Genomic DNA, 20373 nt, shown 5'->3' on the forward strand with positions numbered 1-20373 from the left:
GTACTCGCGACATTTCTGTAAGATCTGTCGGGTTAAGAAGATCTGGTGCGTGGTGGCACGGGCTCCCATGAAACCCGCTTGGTACTGACCCACGAACATCCTGGTTAAAGGTGATAGACGACGGAACAGGATCTGTGGGAGTATTTTGTAGGCGGCATTGATAAGCAAGATACCGCGATAGTTGCGGCACTCCAGCTTGTCGCCCTTCTTGTAGATGGGACAGACGACTCCCTCCATCCACTCGTCTGGCAGTTTTTCCTCCTCCCAAATCCTGGAAATGACCCAGTGCAGCGCTCTAGCCAGCGCCTCTCTTCCATGTTTCAAGAGCTCGCTCGGTCTTTGCCTGCGGCTTTGTTGTTTTTCAGCTCCCAATCTCACAAAGAACTTCATGAATATCGGGGCCTGGTACTCGGTCTCCCGCTGCTGGTGCTCCTAGTTCAGTTCTTGCTCCGCTTCTGTTTACTGTTTCGCCATTCAGGTGTCCATCGAAGTACTCCTTCCACCTGTCGACCACCTCGCTGGCATCCGTGAGAAGGTTCCCATCCGCGTAAGTCGTTTTCGACATCAAATGGCCTGATTCTACTTAGATTTGAACCCACGACCATCCGCTTGGCAAAGAAGGATCTGTAACCCTGTGGCTATGCAGATACCCCAAGAAAGGTTAGTGGGGAACTTTAGAATAAACCGAACAGCCATCGAACAGCCTGAATTCTAGCTATGATCCGAGCCCACGAGAACTTGCTTCTTAAAACGGACTTTGTAACTTTGCGGCTATTAATCAAGTTATTATTGAAAAAATCTATTCAAAGTATTTTTTTGAGATGTTTCTTACGCATTTCAGCAATATAGAAATACTTCAGAATCGCCAATTTATTCAGCGTCTCGACACTCGCAGATCCGCTTCAACCTGGTCAATCCACCTAGCTCGCTGGGCCCCTCTGTGTCTGGTGCTGGTGAGGTCCATAAAGAGAACCAACTTTACTGCACGGTCATCGGGTGTCCTAGCGACATATCCAGCCCATCGCAGCTTTCTGACCTTCGTCAGGTGCACAATGGGAATCTATCCAAGTAGTACCGACATTGATTGATTATTTTCCGACTTTCCAGAGTAGTGTCTCTTCTTAAGATGAGTGACTTTGGAAAAATCTTATCATTTCACCAGGAAAAAATCTCTAATCGTTTCAATTTCGATATAATGACAAGCTCCAAACATTGTTAAAATAATCTGTTATTAACTTCCTAACTGAAACAGACACACAGCTGCTCGGAAATAGATATGTGGCTGGTACGATTTCACCGATCGATCAACAAAAAGTACGCTTTCTACTCACCCATAATCTTCTTGCCATTCTTCCGCCACACAATATTCGGCTGGGGGTCACCTCTTGCACCGCAGAAAAACGTTGCCACGCCGCCAACTCTGACGCCCTGGTTCGATGGCTTCCTGATGATCTCCGGTGGATCTGTAATGGAATGCAAAAGAGCAAAGATATGTTAAATATTTGCGAAATTAGCTTTCCTCTTCTCCTTCATTTGAGCCGTTTATTGGCCCCAGAATAAATAGATATTTCCGTTCTGCCGGATAAAAACCACTTACGTGTCAGATAGATGAAGGGAAAATCGGAGAAATTCCCATCTGTAACGTTGACGGAAACAACAACAGCTCGGTTAAGGATATTCGTTCGACGTTCGAAGAGTTTGCTTAGTCAGGAGAAATCAGCGAAAGGGGGTAAAATCAACTACCACCACCTGCCTGCCGCCTACTTGAAGATAAATGGAATTTTGGTGTTTCCATTGAGCGAATTTCCGCATGACTAAAAAAAAGCAAACGTTCGCTGGCTAGATGCTGTCTTTTAATTTAGCGGGTGATTGCTCAGAGTTCGGTTTTGGAATTGCCAATTGGAAAGGTTCGAGACGAACGCTCGCCAGCTTCTGAGTGCACAATTAAACAATTTGTTCAAGTTTTAGTTTCTCGGGAGATACTTGTAGCGTTCTAGGACGAAATGTTCTTCTGTTACAGTTGGTGGTGAAAGCTTTTAATCAACCAAAGGCTGTGCCATTAGACGCCTTTTTTCAAGCAACCGAGGGAGAATAATTTTGCGAGCGCTCGATACTGCTCGAAACAATTTATATTCAAATTATAATTCTTGTGCCGACGGTTTATCTAGGATGGAGGGCTAAAGCCGCAGGACCGGTTTCCAATTAACCGTCCGAGGAGGTATAATTAACCAAAATTACGTTACATGAATTTTTAATGTTCTTTTTTTGGGGTAGTAGAAAGGTAATGTCGTTGCTCTGACCGAGTGACGGCTCGAATTTGAGGTACAGTATTTGGATTTTGTTTGCAGTCGGCAGATGTGAAATGGGGAATGGAGACGAATCTCGTTTCTGAATACAATTTTCCCCAAAACGTTCTGCCGACACGGTTTGGAGCTTTCTAATTGAGATATAAACCGGCGCCCGTTTGTTCGCAGAATGGAATGACGATATTACTTTTTACGACCAAATAAGTTGGATTGTGAAAAATGCGAAGAATTTGATTTCCATCGCTGTTAAATGTAACGAAGTGAATGACTTGCAGTCATGTTGATAGCATGGAAAAAATAGAGTATAATGTGGATATCATTCAGTAGATGGATGCATTAATGCACCGTGATTGATGTTATACAATAATTTAATTAGTATTCACAGCAAGTAGAGTTCAAGTTAATGTTGGAGTAAGTTATGGTTTATCCCACTACATCCTATAATATGTGTTGACCTCGTGAATGACCGGTACAGACATGGTTGGCTTGCTACTATTTTCTACTATCCATTATAAACCGGGGACGAAAGACTAATAAATTTATAAAACAGGTCCATCCCAGCTATCGCGTTTTGGCACGACCTGACAAAGCGAGAAGCCTTTGGACTGACTGCGAACATGACTCCGGCCAGTATTGTGCCAGTAATTCCATTATTGCAACAACTATGTAAGAGAAGCGGGCCACCACGAAATCAGCCACTTCGTGCCAGCACGAGAGGTCACGCAAGGGTTGTATAAACAAGATGAGTAATCAAAATGATGATGGTTACATGCGGCTACTTCCTCGGTGGGGACAGGTGCAATACTAGCCGGAGTCCACCACCACCGATCAATACAAATATCGAGCACAACATTCAACATTGTAACTATTCAGCTTTAGTTCTGGGCATGCTACAAATATCTTCATTAGTTAAGTCAAAAAAATAATCCCTGTATCAGTTTTAACTGTGTATGTTGTTATTGTAACACAGTGAAATGATTTTTAATCCCGTATCCTGCCGAATTGATCAACCGGAAGTGAAAACAAAAAATTCTTTCAAATCGTTTTTATAGGTAATAAAAACTATTTAACAATACATCGAGTTTAGCTCCGCTGCTGCAGTCATGTTTTAGTTTTTCCAACCAACTCTAAATCAACAAACCCCACTCACAATGAGACGAACAGAGGATTAATTTGAAAAAGTCATTAGTTTCATCAAGCCTTGCCAGGATAGAAACTACTCTAACTTCTACCCAACCACCCTAAAAGACTGTCAGCCGGGCGGTATACGTGTGTCCCGATGGTACGAAGAATGGTAACGGTTTCTAATAAATATATGGTTCGGTGTAAAATAATACACATTCACAAGCACATTCAAACAATCTTCTGCAAGCTTGCAACTGAGTAGCATAAATTGAAAATTTTTGCTGCTTGCTATGGGTTCCGGCGCAGTCTGCACAAATGACATGTTGGTGACCTTTAAGAGAAGATTTATATTCGTATTAGGAATATGTTCTGTAAATGGTCAGGAATGCTAAAAAAGCGTCGAAAAGGCGGGGCTTAGAGCCTAATACAAACTTTTAGTAATTGTCACAAAGTGGTTTGTTAGAAATTGTCTACATTTACATATTTTTAACTTGGTGATATTTATAGGAAAAACCAGAAACGTTTTTGTTTTTGTTTTAAATTGTCACCGCGAGACATACTTTTATCGACACATTAATGAATATTTTTCGTGACGAAGTTCTAAAACAAAATATACTATTCGTGACCAACTCCCGAACATTGATGTTTTAGTTTTTTTTATTTCGCCGATAAAATTTAGAAATGCTTGAATGTGTATATATAAGTAATAACATAGAACAAGTTGAAATTGCGAGAAATGAAATGCCAAGCGCTATTTTCAAATGCAATCCCATTTTCATGGAGAAAGTATAGCGCCTACCCCTTACAATTTTCATGCGCCTTCAAAAAAATTAAGTCTTAGATAGTATATGTTAATTTTCTAATATTTTGAAAACACGAAAAATTGAATTTGTTGATCTTTTAAGGCAAATGTCTGTTTATTAGTAACTCCTGTTGTAATCTGTAATAATGAAAATTTTCAAGGAAAACGTCTAAATCATATTATACTTTAATTTTATAATCGACTGCTTTCGCCGCTTTTAGCAAGCATTTCCCCCATTTTAGTGAGCCAACAAACTTTAGGTGTACGTCACCAATTATTCTTGGTGACTCTCGTAAACAAGATGCATTTTCCGGTTTAAGATCATTTCTTGATTTTTCAATAAAGATCAATTGACCCAATGACTTTTTTGAGACAATCCCAATCGAATGTTATTTTCAGAGAATATGTAACCTTATTAAATTGAACATTTTTTTTTGTTACTTGGTTAAAAAAGGATAGCTACTAAAATCCCGGGGAACTTTCAGAAAAATCACATATTCTTCAATGACAACATTTGGCATATGTTTCCTTGCAAAAGTCACGGTGATTAAATAGTAACATTTGTTGGTCAAAGCACGATGTTTACTTTTTCTGATATTTATTTAATCAAAAAAAAATTATTACAAAAATCACTGTGACAATGTTAATAACTTATAAGTTTTTTCAAAAGGTCACAAATTCTATTAAACAAAACTTTTAACAAATATTTTCTTACAAAAGTCACAGTGACTAACTGGGGAAACTATTTCTATGAAAAGTCACTATGCATTTATAAGAAAAATTTAAATGTGCCTCTTAATTTCTTGGTGACTATTCTAAGACAAAAGGCCATTTGTACTTTTAATTACCACCGTGACTACTTAATGAAAAAATACTTTCGTTCCACAAGTAAAATGAATTCGTCTGTGACCCTTCTGGAAAAAATAAATAAATTGTAGTTCAATTATCACAGAGACAAAATTAAATAAATATTTGTTTTCTAATCATGCCTTAGTGTCTTTTGTAAGAAAATAAACACAAGTTTTTCTATGAAAAGTAATGGTTACTCGATTATGAAAACTATTTCCATATACTTTTTAAAACGTTCGGGAGACGATTGTAAGAAAAAAGTCCTATTTTAATTGTGACTCTCGTGCAGATTGGGGGGGATACTACTAGGTACTGGTGCGGTACCGGCTTCGCTCATTACATGAAAGAATATATACTCCTCCTAATGGGGTCTGCGTTGATGAAATCAACATTAATGCTCTTTATTAGTGGTGAAAATGGTGCATTTTTTTCAATTAATAATGGTAAATTGATTCAAGGGCAGCAATATCACGAAGGGTAATGATGCCGCAAAATCATGAGAGAAACCGTAATTTAATTTCTGTTGGACGTTATGTGGAAGAAATGTGGGGTGAACGAACGCAATGTATTTTTTCTCTGTTGAAGTTAACCATTTCAATTGAAAAAACATTGCTGCTAAAGTCTCAGTTAAATATTCTTAAGTAAAATGTACACTGAAGAAAAATAACCATCCTAGTATTGAAAGTATATTTTACTAATTTTTTATATGTATAATAGAATATAAATTTGTTACAAGCATCTCAATCCGTCGTGACTAATAAAATTGAAAATAGTGCAAAACTGCATTTCTACAATAATATCTGCTCAAAGAAAAATTAAAGTAGCCGATTGAAATCATTTTCTTATGCTGCTTGAAATCTCGTTATTGATGGTGTCTTCGACGAAGCTGTAGATAGTAATAGGTATTGCTTTTTATTTGTTTTTAGAACACTTAGGGGTAAACAGGGTAAGACCGCCCTGCGGGGTAAGACCGCCCACCGTAGTTTTACTACCAAGTTATAAAATAATTGAAAAATTTCTTTAACGTGTCTATTACAGTATAATTACATAACATTTTGCACGTTTTTCTGTTTTGATAGTGCACGAACGGTCGCAGAAATAATCAAAAACATCCTTTCAGCTGGCAACCAGTCAATGCGCTATTGTTTTGCGGCAACGGGACTTAAGGTTTTTCAGTCTAAAAATCTATTGTTTTGTTCGTGAATATATGTTTAATCGCTTGCCTGAATCTATTTTCTTTAGGAAATATCGAAGGCCGTGAGTAATCTTGTAATTTTGACTACTTTTTCGGTCAAATATGAAAATGTTCCACTGGGGGTAAAGTCGCCCACTATACAAGGGGTAAAACCGCCACGAATCCAACTGCTTGTCGTTTTACTTCAAGACCCAAATGCCTCGACACTATAAAGGGAATATTTACAGGATCAGTAAAGCAACTTCAAGCCACATAAGACATCGATGTTAATCGACCATTTTCGATTTGGTTTAAGCTTTTCTAGTAATATATTTTAACAAGACTTATTTTTGTAAAAAGTAAACCTGTGTGAAAATGGTGTTAATGAACCAAAATAATTTTAAAGCCAGGACGGTGTGTTTGATAGGTATGACGTCTCCGGCAGAATTGAAAATAGTAGTTTTTAACTTTCGAAAAAAGTACACACTCTGAAAAAAATTTAAAGAAAAAATATAGAAATAGAATTAAAAATATATATTTTTTTTCAAATTTTTTTGAAAAAAAAAACATGTTTTTGCCTGTAAAATCTACAAAAGGTAAGCTAAAATGTTATGGTTGTTGGATCATGGAGTAATAGAAATATTAATAGCTCAATTCTTGTGAAGAATTTTTTTTGACGGTTTATTTGGTGTATAGAGTCGTTGGTAATTTTGTTCTTCAAAAAAAAAAAAAAAAAAAAACATAGAAAATTGAAAATATTAATGAAAGAAATAATAATTATTAGTATTTTTCTATACATAATAAGTCTTCAAAAGAATCATACAGATAGGTTTAATGAGTTTTAATTTTTAGCTTAAAGATACCTATCTATATTATATATACCTATCTATACCTATATTATGAATTCAATATCTTGAAAAACCCCAATTCTGAAAAATCTATTTATTTTGAAAACCAAAAAAGTTACCTAAACATTGATTTGAACTTGAATAATCAGAAAAAAAATAAGTTAAAACTTAGAAAAAAATTTTTTTTCAGATTTTTCACAGTGTATATTTTATTTAAAAAGAAAAAAATACCATCTACAACTTTGTCAGAGACACTATACCGATAGAATCAACCGTTTCGGCCCTAAAAATATTGTTTATCCTCAAAAAATGGTGGGCGATCTTACCCCGCTGGTGGGCGGGCTTACCCCGCATGAAAAAGATCTGCACATTTTCAATGAATTTTTAAAATTAAAAAAAAGCTGGAAAATAAACAAAAATATTTCAGTTCTTATTTTTTAAATGCGGGTATTGAATAGAAGAACCTCTTAGCGAAGAAAAAATGAAATTGCAGCCGCAAATTTTTTTTCTATAAACAGAATTGCTTAAGGGGGCGGTCTTACCCTTAAACGTTTTTAGTTTGCATTTCTCTATGTTTAAACAACTTTAAATGTTCGGCTAAAATTGTGCAGTTTTCAAAATCACTAGATTTGAAAAAAATCAAGATATTTAATTTATAATTTTTTTTGAGGTTGCTTCCTTTAAAAAAAGGTGTATATTTTTGGAGGGACAAAACTACTACCTATGATTTTGCCGATAACATCACAACCGATCAAATAACCAATCAAACAAAAAAAGGGACGAAAATTGCCGATTTTTCATGGGTTTACCTTCACACGCGCTGAGGATACTACCCATGCAGCAGCAGAAAAAAAATTACAGTTCTATCAGTCGAACTCTAACCGTGACGGCAAAAACAGTGAAACTACTCTTTTAAGAAGTGTGCGCGTTAGAAGAACGGTACCCCGCCACGTCGAAAACGGACATGGTGCGCTACTTTGTGAACGCCAGATACGCCCGTTTCGGCATATACAACATCTTGGCACTATTAGACAACAATCAGAGCATTGAAAGAAAATCCAGTTTCGGACGGCCGACGAGCCTAAGCGACAAGAAGCTCCAAAGAATGCTGAAGAGGAAGATCGACGGAAAGGTGGCTACATCACGGCATGAAAAGTACCTGATAAACATGTCAGAAAGCAGCAGTTCCGTTCACTGGTCTCGGAACTACAGGCAATGACGCAGCGGCAGTGCCTGAATAGGATGATCAAGTCAAACTTCCCGACAAATCGAGACCTGTGACAACGAGACCTGTCTCAGCCTGGATGGCAACGACTGGCAGGGAACTTCGTATTTTACTTTCCTCACGATGAAGTGAGCACCGAGATGAAGTTCAATTCACACACCAAATTCTCCAAGATTATACTGCTGTGGCTGACAATCAAAGAGTAGGGTATGCCAAAGCCGCTCTTCTTTCGCTCCGGACTGGCCGTGAACGGGGAAATTTATAGTTCGAAGTACCTGCCGGAAGTTGCGTCGTTCATCAAGAAATAACATTAGGCCAAATACGCGGTGTTTTGACCTGATCTGGTGTCGGCTTATTACTCGAAGCGATCGTTGTAGGGTATGGAGCGGCTGAATATCGATGTGGTCAACAAGTTGCGTCCCATCAACGATCTCTAGGCAAACTTAAAGCGTAAGATCTACTTCAACTATTTTATCGCGAAAATTCAGGAAGAATCGATAAATAAAACGAAGAAAGAATTGAAAAACATGCTTACACGCATGTTTTCGTCTGCCATGGCGAATGTTCCGGGTTAATGCCGGTAGGCCGCTTGCAAAGACGTAGAATTTTTTTTGCAAGTAAACTAACATAATTACCTTCCATGAGAAATTCATCAAACTTAAGTATCTGTCCTAGTTAGTTTTTACCACCATTTGAAAACAGTTCATTTTTTACCGCAAACGTAACACAGATCGTTTTGAAAAATTAAATAGGATTAAAATAGCACAAAATGAAGTTTTTGACCTACAAAACCGTCAGTGCGAAGCATCAGCCAAATCAAAAATAGTTGATTTTTCTTTGCTACTTGTCATTCATATACGTGCTTGCGAGTAAGTTGTTACCCTTCCGTTCCAAGCGTACTGTTCTACTATACCGACCGAGCGGCTTTCCCACTGCCAATATTCGCAATTACATTTCCCTCGAGAGACTTCACGAACGTACCTCTGTTTACTAGTTTTATTATCAGCTGAACTTTTTTTGTCACGAGGCACGAATCATTTCGAAACCTCGTTCTTTCTCCCAATATCGCGCCACAATTACAATTCCCTGAAGAGAACTAGAACACGTTTTCCTGGCCGGTCTTATTATGATAGGGACTTATTTTGATAGGAGAAATTCATCAGGGGTACTGTAGAACTCAGCGTGAAGGTAGGATATGTGATGAGAAAAGACAGAATAAATCCATGTTAAAACTTTTTGAACAACCAAATGGCCCGATTTCTACAAAGATTTAAGCCCAAAACGGACCCTGTAACCGAACGAAACTCCTCATTAGATTGGAGATTTAGGTCGTTACAAATTTCATTTTCAAATTATAACACCTCATCCTTCCCTTCAGAAACGTTAAAAATTGGAAGAAGAAAAAAAATCAAACCGTTTTATTAATATTATTGGATTTTCGACAACATATGTAGTGGATTCATTTTCAAAAAAGAAAAATAGTTTTAACTTCACTTCTCGAATTAGTCGAGTGGTCGGAAGTTTTACTTTGGGAAAAAAGTAAAATTTGACGGTAAATTTGACAACTAAAAGCTATGAGAAGAATATGGAGATGGTTCTCATACCCAAGTAAACAACAAACAAGTCTAGCGAGAGTGAGAGTGTCGTCAAAAGGCAAGCCAAATGATTGATAATAATGTGTTATTTTTCAACATTAGTTTGCATGTAAGCCTGCAAAGGTTGAAGCTTGCATACAAATTTTCATTAAAGATTTTCCTTTTTGCTCTTTTCGAGGTTATTTATTAGGTGTCGTAAACAAATTGCGTAACGCATAGAGGGGGGAGGGGGTTGAGTTTGCGTTACTTATTGTTGCATATGAAGGAGGGTAATTGAGACAGTTACGTAACTGTGATATTTTTTAAAAATTGAAAATTTTGGTGGTGAGGTACAAGTTGTTTAGCGTTACGTAATTTTAGGGGGGGGGGAGTCATCTTAATCGCCATTCATTGTTACATAGGGGCAGGAGGGTGTCTGAAATCTAGATTTTGGCATTATGTAATTTGTGTACGACGCCTTACAGAAGAAACTCTGTCTGTCAGTTGTGTTTTGTTTTTGAAGCTCGATGAAGCAATTTCGGAAGTCGTAGTAAAGCGGTTTTTAACCGGTGACCGCTCTTGCACACTATTGAAACGTATGAAATCGTATGGGGTTTCGTGAAATTTCGTTTATAAAACTATTGAAAGGTACAGGGAGACAACCTCTTTGAAGGACCGTAAAAGATCCGGTCAGCCACGATCGGCAAGGACACCGCAAGTCGTCGATATTGTGAGAGAGCGTATCCGGCAAAAGAGGCAACGTTCAGTTTGAAAACTTGCCACCACGCAGTGGCACGAGCGCTCCAGATTAAGTTCGGAACAACGCTGCCAGTGGCGCAACAAAATCTAACTTCAGTTCAGTTTTGCACTTCAGAGAAACGATGTCCCCAGCGAAGTTTTAAATAATGTTGCCTCATAAAACTTTACCGAAAACACTTTTCTTCTAACTTTTCTTGTTTTTGAGATATGTATAACGCTTTATATTCCACAAGTCCTTAACATTATAATTTTTTTAAATATAGAAATAACCTCATTCAAACACACAACTTCGTAGAAGACAATTAAAAGATTCTACACAGACCGAGTTATTGCCAAAAATATAAATATTAATCATTTTTTGTAAACCTTCAGATTATAGTTAGGCAGAAACTAGCAGACGAAACCTGCTAAAGATGAATTATTAACGCTACAGTTTTTATATACTTGAAAAATATCTAATTCTAAGGACCAGTTGAATATAAATTGTTATACCTCCAAAACAAGAAAATTTCAAATAAAAGGGTCTTCAGCAAAGTTTTATGAGGCAACATTATCAAAAACTGTGCTGGAGAAGACACCGTTTCACTGAAATGCTAAACTAAGAAGCTAGATTTGATAGTGCCACTAGGGGAGAAGTTCCGAACTAAATCTATTGTTATTGAGGTTTTTTATATACTAAATTTCTTCTGAAGATTTTATATCAATGAAACCAGTATTTTGAGAATAAAAGAATAAAATTTCTTTTATTGAATTCACGATTTGAGGCTCATTTTTTTGGCAATAAATCGGTCTATGTAGACAGGCTTCGGAAAAAACTGCGTTGTGATACTATACTGACGACTGTTCTCTCTTTCTACTCTAACAGCCTCTTGAATAAGCTCACATACAGCTAAAGCCTACACAGGCACACGACAGCTCATTGTTGCGCATGTATTTTGTTCGTTCAGATATGACAGCCTAGTTTTGTTCATTTTGAGGATATCTTGTTGCTTTTGCCTACGCTGTTAACAGCCAGCTGATCGGCTGCGACTGTCACTCGCACTCCTTCGTTTTCTTAGGCCGATGCCATGATGCACACGAAGCAAACCGTTTCATATATTTTCCCATTGCACAATGGTCCAGAAACCAAATTTAAGGAGAAATTTGGGTCTAGAGCGTTATAGCAACATTTTAGAGAAAAACTTTCTTCTACAAAGTTGTTACATATAATAAAGCACTTATTGAAAAATTATCAAAAATTAGGGTGACCAACATTTTTGATGCAATCAAGTATCTAACTTTTTTATCTTTGTAGATAGAAGAAGAATTTGTTCTACAATATTACAGCTTCCTTAATTTTAAGAACCTTTGTAAAAAAAAGTTTTTCTCTATCTTTTAAAACAACCGATTTATATTGAAAAAAAAAAACACATTTTGCGCTCTAACTTTTTTATTTCAAGTTTCATCTCAAAACTGTCTTCAAACGACTTTTGGAGCTTTTTAAGAAAAACAATTTGCAATGCTGACATCGTAAATATCTCAATTTTACTTAAAGTTATTAATATTTTCCATCAAAAAATATGCGTTTTTCATTTGTATGTCATTCTTTTTGGGGCAAACATAAAAAACATTTCTTGGTCTCATTTTGAAGGACTTGACTATATAAATGGAGGAATTTTTAAAAATATGTTATTTTTTAAATTTGAGTAAATTCAATTTAAAAACAACACAAAACTGGACACCTCTTAAGTGTTAGACTGAAAAGTTCGATTTTGCAGCACCACAAGCGGTGGAGTCGCAAACTCTATTGCGAACTTGGTTCAAGGCGGGTGTAGAGATGATTTAACGGATTTTCGGGATAAAAAGGAATGACACCCAAGCTCCTCAGATCTGAATCAAGCGGATTTTTTGTTTCGTCCTGCATGATGTCAAAGCTTGCTGATCATGAGATCTCGAATATTTTATGAAGCAGTTTAAAGCGGTTATCCAGAAAATCAGGGATGAAATACTCATGGAATCCGTGCCTACTACCTGCGAAAGATTCGAAAAGCGTTTGAAGCTGATGAAGTTTGTTATTCCAAAACATCTGCTGCAGATGTTCACTAAAAAAAATTCTTCGAATAAAAAATAGTCGGAAATAAAATTAAATACATATCATCATGAAATTTCAAAATTGTATTCGAATTTATTGAACACGTTAGAACATACAGAACTGCATGGTATTCTGGTGAGCAAGAATAAAAATTATCACTCGTGTTCATCGCGCATCGCTCCCGTCACGAAATAAAATCTTCTGAAAATCCAAACAAATGATATTCACCGTAAAACTTTGGTAAAACGAAAAAGACGTTATTTTTCGCAAGTCGATAGCTCATTCAATAAGTACAATACTAAACAACTTTTTATGACGAATTCGAAGTCCTCAAGTAGTACTGCAACAATGTCGAAGAGAGTATTGCTCGTACTCAAACACCGGAACTGTGAGGGTACATTCTGAAAAATTATCGCGATGATAACGTTACGACAAATAACGATCACGATAGGACAAATGCCCGGAAAAAAGAGTCGAGTGTCTATAAATGTCTAGGCTGAAATATTTTTTGAGTGACGCAAACTTCCAAGATAAAACATTTTTGACAGTTTCCTGATATCTTGAATAAGATTCATTTTGTCTGTGTGACACATATTTTTCGAACGTTTCCCAAAATCAACGACGTGATAGCAAACAGCTAAAAACAGGCAGGATTTATGGTGAACAAAATACACAAGTTCGAGTTGTGCCAGATGCCTGTTTCTGCTGCTGTGAACTGATTTTTTGTCAATGCTTCTGTTTACAGAGGATTATGACAATCCGGAGCTTTACTTATGGTTTAGATGAAAGATCACACTAACGTGTATGTGCATATGTGTGCGTGTTACCTACGCTTGGAAACGCAAATTTTGACTACAGAATTCCTGGTCGTAGGAGACAAGCAGGTTTCAAAAGTTGAACAATTTCCATAATGAAATCTCCTGACGTCGTTTACTTGGTCTATTGATGTATGTGGGTAAATTGTCGAAGTTGTACAACTATGCAACGTGCACTGCTTCGATATTCAAAACTAGAAAACGGAAAACAAAATGGCACATGTGCGACGGGTTATATATTGTAGAGTGGCAGGGGTAGAAAAGCAGGATATGGGACGTTCTCGCAAGCAGGATGCACTTATAATCCGTTTCTCTAGCCTAACGCAAGCTGTAGCCCAAAAGGGGACAATCCATTTACCGAAGGCTGCCGTATCTGTCTTCGTTTAATAGGATGCCAAGAGTGTGCAGCAGAAGAGTTTCGCATACAAATCCCATGACAAAAGTTTCCGAATGTACATATCTACATTTATATGCATAGATATTATCTCACATGGTGAGATCTTGCACTTCTACGGTATGGCTGCAGGTTGCGAATATTCCATCAACTTTGAACGATGTCGGCATACAGTTAGTGGACGAGGAAAAATTTAATCGAGAATGGAAACAGTCGGTCTCTAGGCGATCAGTTTTCACAGGTCTCCCGTAATTATCTTAGCACGGAAGAACACATTGCTGCAGTGTCCAGATGTTGAACCTTTTATGAACCCAGCCGGTTTGTCTGCTCACTTCCGGCCGAAATATGAACCAATTCGCTACTTTAGCTGTCCAAAATAGTTTCTTCCTAATACAAGATAAGATTCCACAGTGGGATGACATAAATTTGCTTTGCTTACTATTCTGCTTAAATTATTATGACACTAAAACAAATATCTGAATAGAGAATTGTACTCCGTCGGATTCATTTAAAACGATACACAGATTTGCGGCCAGCAGTCTGACTTTTTTTGACCTGACGACTCTATCTACCCTTGAGATTTGAGCTCTGCCATTTCGGCCGAATACCGTGCCGAGCTTTCGTGACCTCCGACGGTAAAGTACACCGCAACGTACCGGTACCACTGCCACTTTGTAAGGAATGTGACGAGCGCCGATGAAGCGGAACGACGAACAACGTCCAGTTTTGGGGGAAATTTATGGCCCAGTCCGCTCTTAATGCCGACGTCGTCGGTCGTCGTGCAATAAGAATGGTGCATGGCACCAATAAATCTTGTGCTGGTCCTAAATCAAGATGATCTGCCCGGGAGAGTTTAAGAAAACGCAGTTGGCCGGATATATTTCCTTCGAATTTTTTCTTTTTTTTTTCATATAACTCTTTCTTCCATTACGTAATAGCATTTTGATAAGCAGGGGTATCTGGGACCTTATTAAATATTACTTTCTGAGATAGTGCAATAACTTCCTAATTTTATTTACTGCAAAATAGAACAAACTAATTCTAGTTGATCATATTTTGTAATAGTAATCTGTAAACGAATTGGAAGCTAGGAATAATTCTGGACTGCGGATTGCATAGAGCCCCAGATATCCCACGCAGCCGTACACGTAAAAGCTTTTTTCGCGCTATCCACCAAGCGATGCAGCTGCAGCAGAACGGTTGAATGGATGTCACGCCCGAGTTGATTCATAAACTGAGTTAAAAGTCCATCTTACAACGTAGTCCGCTGAAAATGACCATTCGAGTACGTTTCTCGAGATTTTTTTTCGCCTATAAATAAGTTCCCGTGATGCAAATTCTAGAAACTAGAGCCCGGTCGGTGATGACACGAACGGTCAAGTAGTTATAGTTTTGAAAGTTGGCTGATGACGCCGTAACTACGGACATCTCTAGGACGACGAATAGTGGCGGTGGCCAATTAGGCGACCATTCGGAGCCCGCAACCAGCCAGTAACCTGATGAGAAAAACCACGCAATCTAGCAATTAGATGGAATTTGCTGTTGCTGTTTCCAGAGTGTTTCCAATTACTTTTAAAATGGTAATGCTTGAAGTTTGCGACATTAGCTCGTGTTTAACGACGAGCGGTGGCTTGTTTATACGTGGTAATGGGACTGATCCACCATTAGCTGGATTTCGGCGACGGAAAGTTGACTAATTTACTAATGAAGACGCCAGCGCAAGTCCTAAATCACGGCTGATTTCAATTATGTGGCGTGATTTGGCTTTTCACGTTTTGGAAGGCATTTACGTTTCAGGTTTATTCTGAGTGTCGGCAGGATTGCATCGAATCATTACTAGGGGAGAAAACAACGTTTTCAAATTATTATTGTAGTGATATTTGTTTTCGCTGGCATCAAAATTAGGAGAAAGCATATATTTCTTGTCCTGCAAATGCAGACTCAGAACTTTATAATAAAATAAATTTTAGATGATAATTCAAACCATTGCATAGACAATTTCTATTCAATAATTTTAATCTATTTCCATACTTTCGAACTTTTTAGCGCACAGTGATCTCGGATTTAAATTATTTATATGGATTCGATTCGCTTTATGACAGGTAGGTTTTTTTATGCTTAACAACTTTTCCGAAGACACTAAGGAGTTAGAATGTCTGCAAAAAATGCTGTAGCTGTTCGAAGTTGAGTATGCCGAATTAATTGCTGAAAATTATTTTTTCTACTAACACTACCAGTATACAGGCGTCAGTCGGATTTCCATTAGAAGTATCAGAAATAATCATTAGGTACCAGTATACCGGTCCAACTACTGATGATGGTTGAAAAACCTACTTTTTTGCCTCTTTTATTCTCAAAAGCTCAAAACCACTCGTTTCATAACTTCAAAAGGTAGGTTTTTTGATATTTAAACAACTTTGCTGAAGACACTAAGGAGCTACGATGTCCTTAAAAAATCAGCTATAGCAATCAGATTTCTATCATAGGTAATTACCCTCTGCAACATATACGACAGGTTACTTCGCAGAGAAATCCTACTGATGCCGGAAAACTGGTGGTGCTGGCAGAAAAAATGATTTTCAGCACTTATTCCGACATAATAAATTTGAACAGCTATAGCTATTTTTGGGGACATCCTAGGTCTTCAGTGCCTTCTGGAAAGTTGTTAAGAATCTAACATACTATACTTTAACGTAATTTAGTGCATGTATAGAGAAGAATGCAAAAAAGTTAGTTTTCCCATACAAATTTTCAACCCAAATCCGGTCGACTTCCGATAAGTTTAGGATTGTTTAGAGCCCCAAAACGAACCAAAAAAACTTGGTTCTGGAAAATCGATCAGTTCGCCCCACCCTATACACATGTACCTGTGTTTGGTTTTCCGGCATTAGTCAAGAACAAAATCAAATCTAAATATTTTACTAATGGAAAACTACTTGTAAAACAGCATTAAGAGTAAAAGCACCGGTCATAGTATAATCTTAGTACGTCATGTATGGAGAGTATCAGGTCTTCTTCAACAACTGAATAACTTTAACGGTTAAATCTAACAATTCTACTAATATTCTTTACGAAAAACAGGTTTAAAAGAGAGAAAGAAGTTGTTTTCTATATATATTTACCAAATCCAGAGACCCCTCTGAGCTTCTATATAGGCCATTGCGTTCCTATATTCGCCACTCAGGGTTTCTAATACTAACCCAAAAAAATGTTATAATCACAAAAAAATTATTTTGTTACCTGACAATACTACCTAGTTTGTTTCATTAGGATAAAATCATTTAAAGGGAATTAGATATAAGAAAAATCTATTATTTCAATTACAGTTATCCCAGTATTATAGGTCAACCAGTATTATGGGCCAGTCTGTCCTTTGTATTGCTTTTTAACGCTTTCAAATAACTTTTAATAGTCAAACTGAAGTTTAATGAACGTGAACAACATTTCTCTATATGCCTTTTGTGCGAAACCCCTGCACTAATGAGCTAAACTCCTAAGTTTTCCCATAAATGTCGGTAGGCTCCCATCAGCTGATAATTTGTTGTTGTTTTCACCACAGTCGCAAGTCGGTCGTACAAAATGAGGCTAGAATTCGTGCAAAACGTCGTTTTATTCAACGAAATGAATGGAACTCTAAATAAATTGTATGTATTTATCGAATCATGAAATATTGGCTATGAATTTTGTATTTTTATTATGTTAAATATTGGCCCATAATGCTGGTCACGAAATTCGGTTTCCCCAGTATGTATTATGGGCCACTCAGTAATATCGGCTAGGCTGTATTTTGTGTTGGTTTTGTTATTGACTCTTAATAGTCAAACTGAGTGAGAATCGGGTGAGCAATTCATTTTGTGAATTTTTCAATAATTAAGTTGTATAAGAACGGAAATATATTTTCAACATGAAACTTCAATGTATTCACCACAAGTTAGTGAAAAAACGCAGGTTTGAACCTTTTTTTTCGATTTTTTTAATTTGATTTAATTTAAACTCACAATTCTGTTTAGCTGACTTATAATACTAGGATGACTGTATCTAATGATAATATTTGGTGTCACTGCGTGGGATCTTTTTATAAACGAATGAATAAACGAAAAAATACTAAATTTTCGATAAACATCCGCGTACGAACGAATGAGAAATTTAATTCGATGGCGTGCGCTTTTATAAGTAACTAATATTTGCCACCACCTGATTTCTGCTGCTCCAGAAAGAACCGGCCGTTTTGCCGGTAAATGAACAAATGAGAAATTCAATTCGTTGGCGTGCGTACGATATCGGTACACTTTTGGGATGAAAATGATGGGGTGAAATGTTCGGATGGTACCTTTTATATCAAGGTTTCGCCAGTTATTTAGAAAAGGGTGGAGCGTAGAAAAATAGGGAACGGCAGGGAAAGTAAAAGAGCATCAGGAACAGAAAGCGACCTCGAGTAAAACAACAACACCAACAACAAATCGTTTACAAAGTCAGATCGGTTGTATCCGTTAGTGTCGGCTGTGCTTGGGAAGGGAGGTAGTGATTGGTTGCTCGGTATTTACCAATTTTTCAATATTGTATCTCAAACAATAAGTTGATTTTGCTACATAAATTTAACAGCAAAAGAATTTCTGATCGGTTGATGCCAAAACTTCAATATTCTGAAAAGGAATGACTGATATATAAGCGCTCAAAACCTGACAACTTTTCCCTGGTTGAATTACTAGATTTTCAAATTCAGGCGCTCAACTACGATATAGACTAGGGTGGGGAATCGTTATATGGAAAAAACGAAACTTGATAGCAAAAAGCCAGAACCGAGTTTTTTTTTTGTTCTATTTGGGGCCCCAAACAATCCTGAATTTATTGGAAGTCAATTGGTTTTGTCTCCGCTTGGCGCATTGCATTTATATGGAGATTTGTATGGAAAAACCATTTTTTTGCATTTTCCATTCTAAAGGCTCAAACCATAGGTTTCATGACTTCAAATGGTAGGTTTTTTAATGCCATTTCTTCATTTAAATAGACATACTCAACTTTGAACAGCTATAGCTCTTCTTAGGGACATTCTAGCTCTTCAGTGTCTTCTGCAAAGCTGTTAGGCATCTAAAATACTATACTTTAACATAATGTAGTGCATTATTAGAGTATTATTGAGCTCTCTAGAAAGGTGAATGCAAACAAGTAGGTTTTCCCATATGAATTTTCATACAAATTTGAAATGCAATGCGCAAAGCGGAGACAAAACCAATCGACTTCGGGTAAGTTTAGGGTTGTTTGGGACCCCAAAAGGATCCAAAAAAACTTGGTTCTGGAAAATCGATCACTTTTCCTCACTCTTATATAGACGTTAGTCCTTCGTCAAAACGCAATTAATTTCTTCAAAAGCCAAAATAACATAGCTGGAAACACTGTCGCTTTCGGATTCTCTGACTAATTTTCTTAAAAAACAATACATCAGGTCATTTCTAGATATTCTGCTTTTATAGCCATAATTAAACGGTTTTTGATCGGTTATAAAGAGCTTGAACTGTTTTGCGAAACCAACTTTAGTAAATTGAGTACCTACTTAATGTAGTTGAGCGCAGGTTTGGTGTTCTCCTCAGTATGGAAGAAAAGCAGAGTGAATATTCATTGCTTACTTCTTATCCAGCATGAGATTAGGGCTGCGTGTAGAAATTTTTTGCACTACACTTTTCTTTTTGTTTTGTGCGGTGCTTCTGCTGCTCGCAGAAAAACTAACACTTTGCTGCTTACACTACAGCTTAGTTGCACAGCACAGCTGTGACAGATGAGCGAAACCAGAGTAGTGAATCATTCTAGAGAGAATACACAGGAGTACGCAGATGTATGCACTGCTGAGATATATTCAATAGCATTCGAAGAACAAACATGCGTGATGTTTGGCTGTATTTATTAATTTTCCAGTTCCGAGATGCAAAGCAAACAACGCAATATACTTTCCTTTTTATATTTTCCTCTCATTCGATATTGGCACACACAGTAAAAACACTGAGCTTTGTGGTGCAGTTTTTGAGCGTATTGTCCTTTCGTGTGAAAAGAACACACCAGTTTTTTATCTCTCTGGAGCATTATATCAGATTCCACAGCGGGGTTTTTTTGCAAGCTCCTCAGATACACTCGATTCGCTGCTCTCTTCTAGCAGTTGTTTGCTAAGTACTAGAAAACTCCTACACGGTAGTGTTTCTCTGAGGAGAAAAGCCAAGCCTGGTTAAGGGCTCGCGAAGTCTCGAATTTTTGGTAACTTGACAAAGATCATTGAATTCATATAAACCGATTTTTTAAAATAGTAACAACTGTTTTTCAAACTGAGGTTTATCAAACTAATTTTTCAATAAGCTGCTGTAAACTCTAGTTCAAATCCGGAGTTATTTTAAACTTCTGTGTGAAACTTCCAAAAATATTCAACTTACGACGTTTTTTTATAA

The 20373-nt window shown here is 37.2% G+C and overlaps 1 protein-coding gene across 6 annotated transcripts in view; it reads right to left on the bottom strand.

Annotated features, from left to right (window-relative positions):
• Positions 1-20373, bottom strand: part of LOC129731234 (tyrosine-protein phosphatase Lar) — a 279571-nt gene that overhangs the window by 159728 nt on the left and 99470 nt on the right. For 5 of the 6 annotated variants that reach the window (XM_055691068.1, XM_055691072.1, XM_055691069.1 and 2 more), the window contains exons 4-5: positions 1598-1636; positions 1332-1463 (exon numbers count right to left, since the gene is read on the bottom strand). In XM_055691068.1, the coding sequence (XP_055547043.1) occupies positions 1332-1463; positions 1598-1636 (171 nt within the window). The remainder of the gene's footprint in view (positions 1-1331; positions 1464-1597; positions 1637-20373) is intronic. The other variant, XM_055691070.1, reaches the window with a different exon arrangement.

This window comes from Wyeomyia smithii, chromosome 3, assembly GCF_029784165.1.
Source record: "Wyeomyia smithii strain HCP4-BCI-WySm-NY-G18 chromosome 3, ASM2978416v1, whole genome shotgun sequence".
Taxonomy (NCBI): domain Eukaryota; kingdom Metazoa; phylum Arthropoda; class Insecta; order Diptera; family Culicidae; genus Wyeomyia; species Wyeomyia smithii.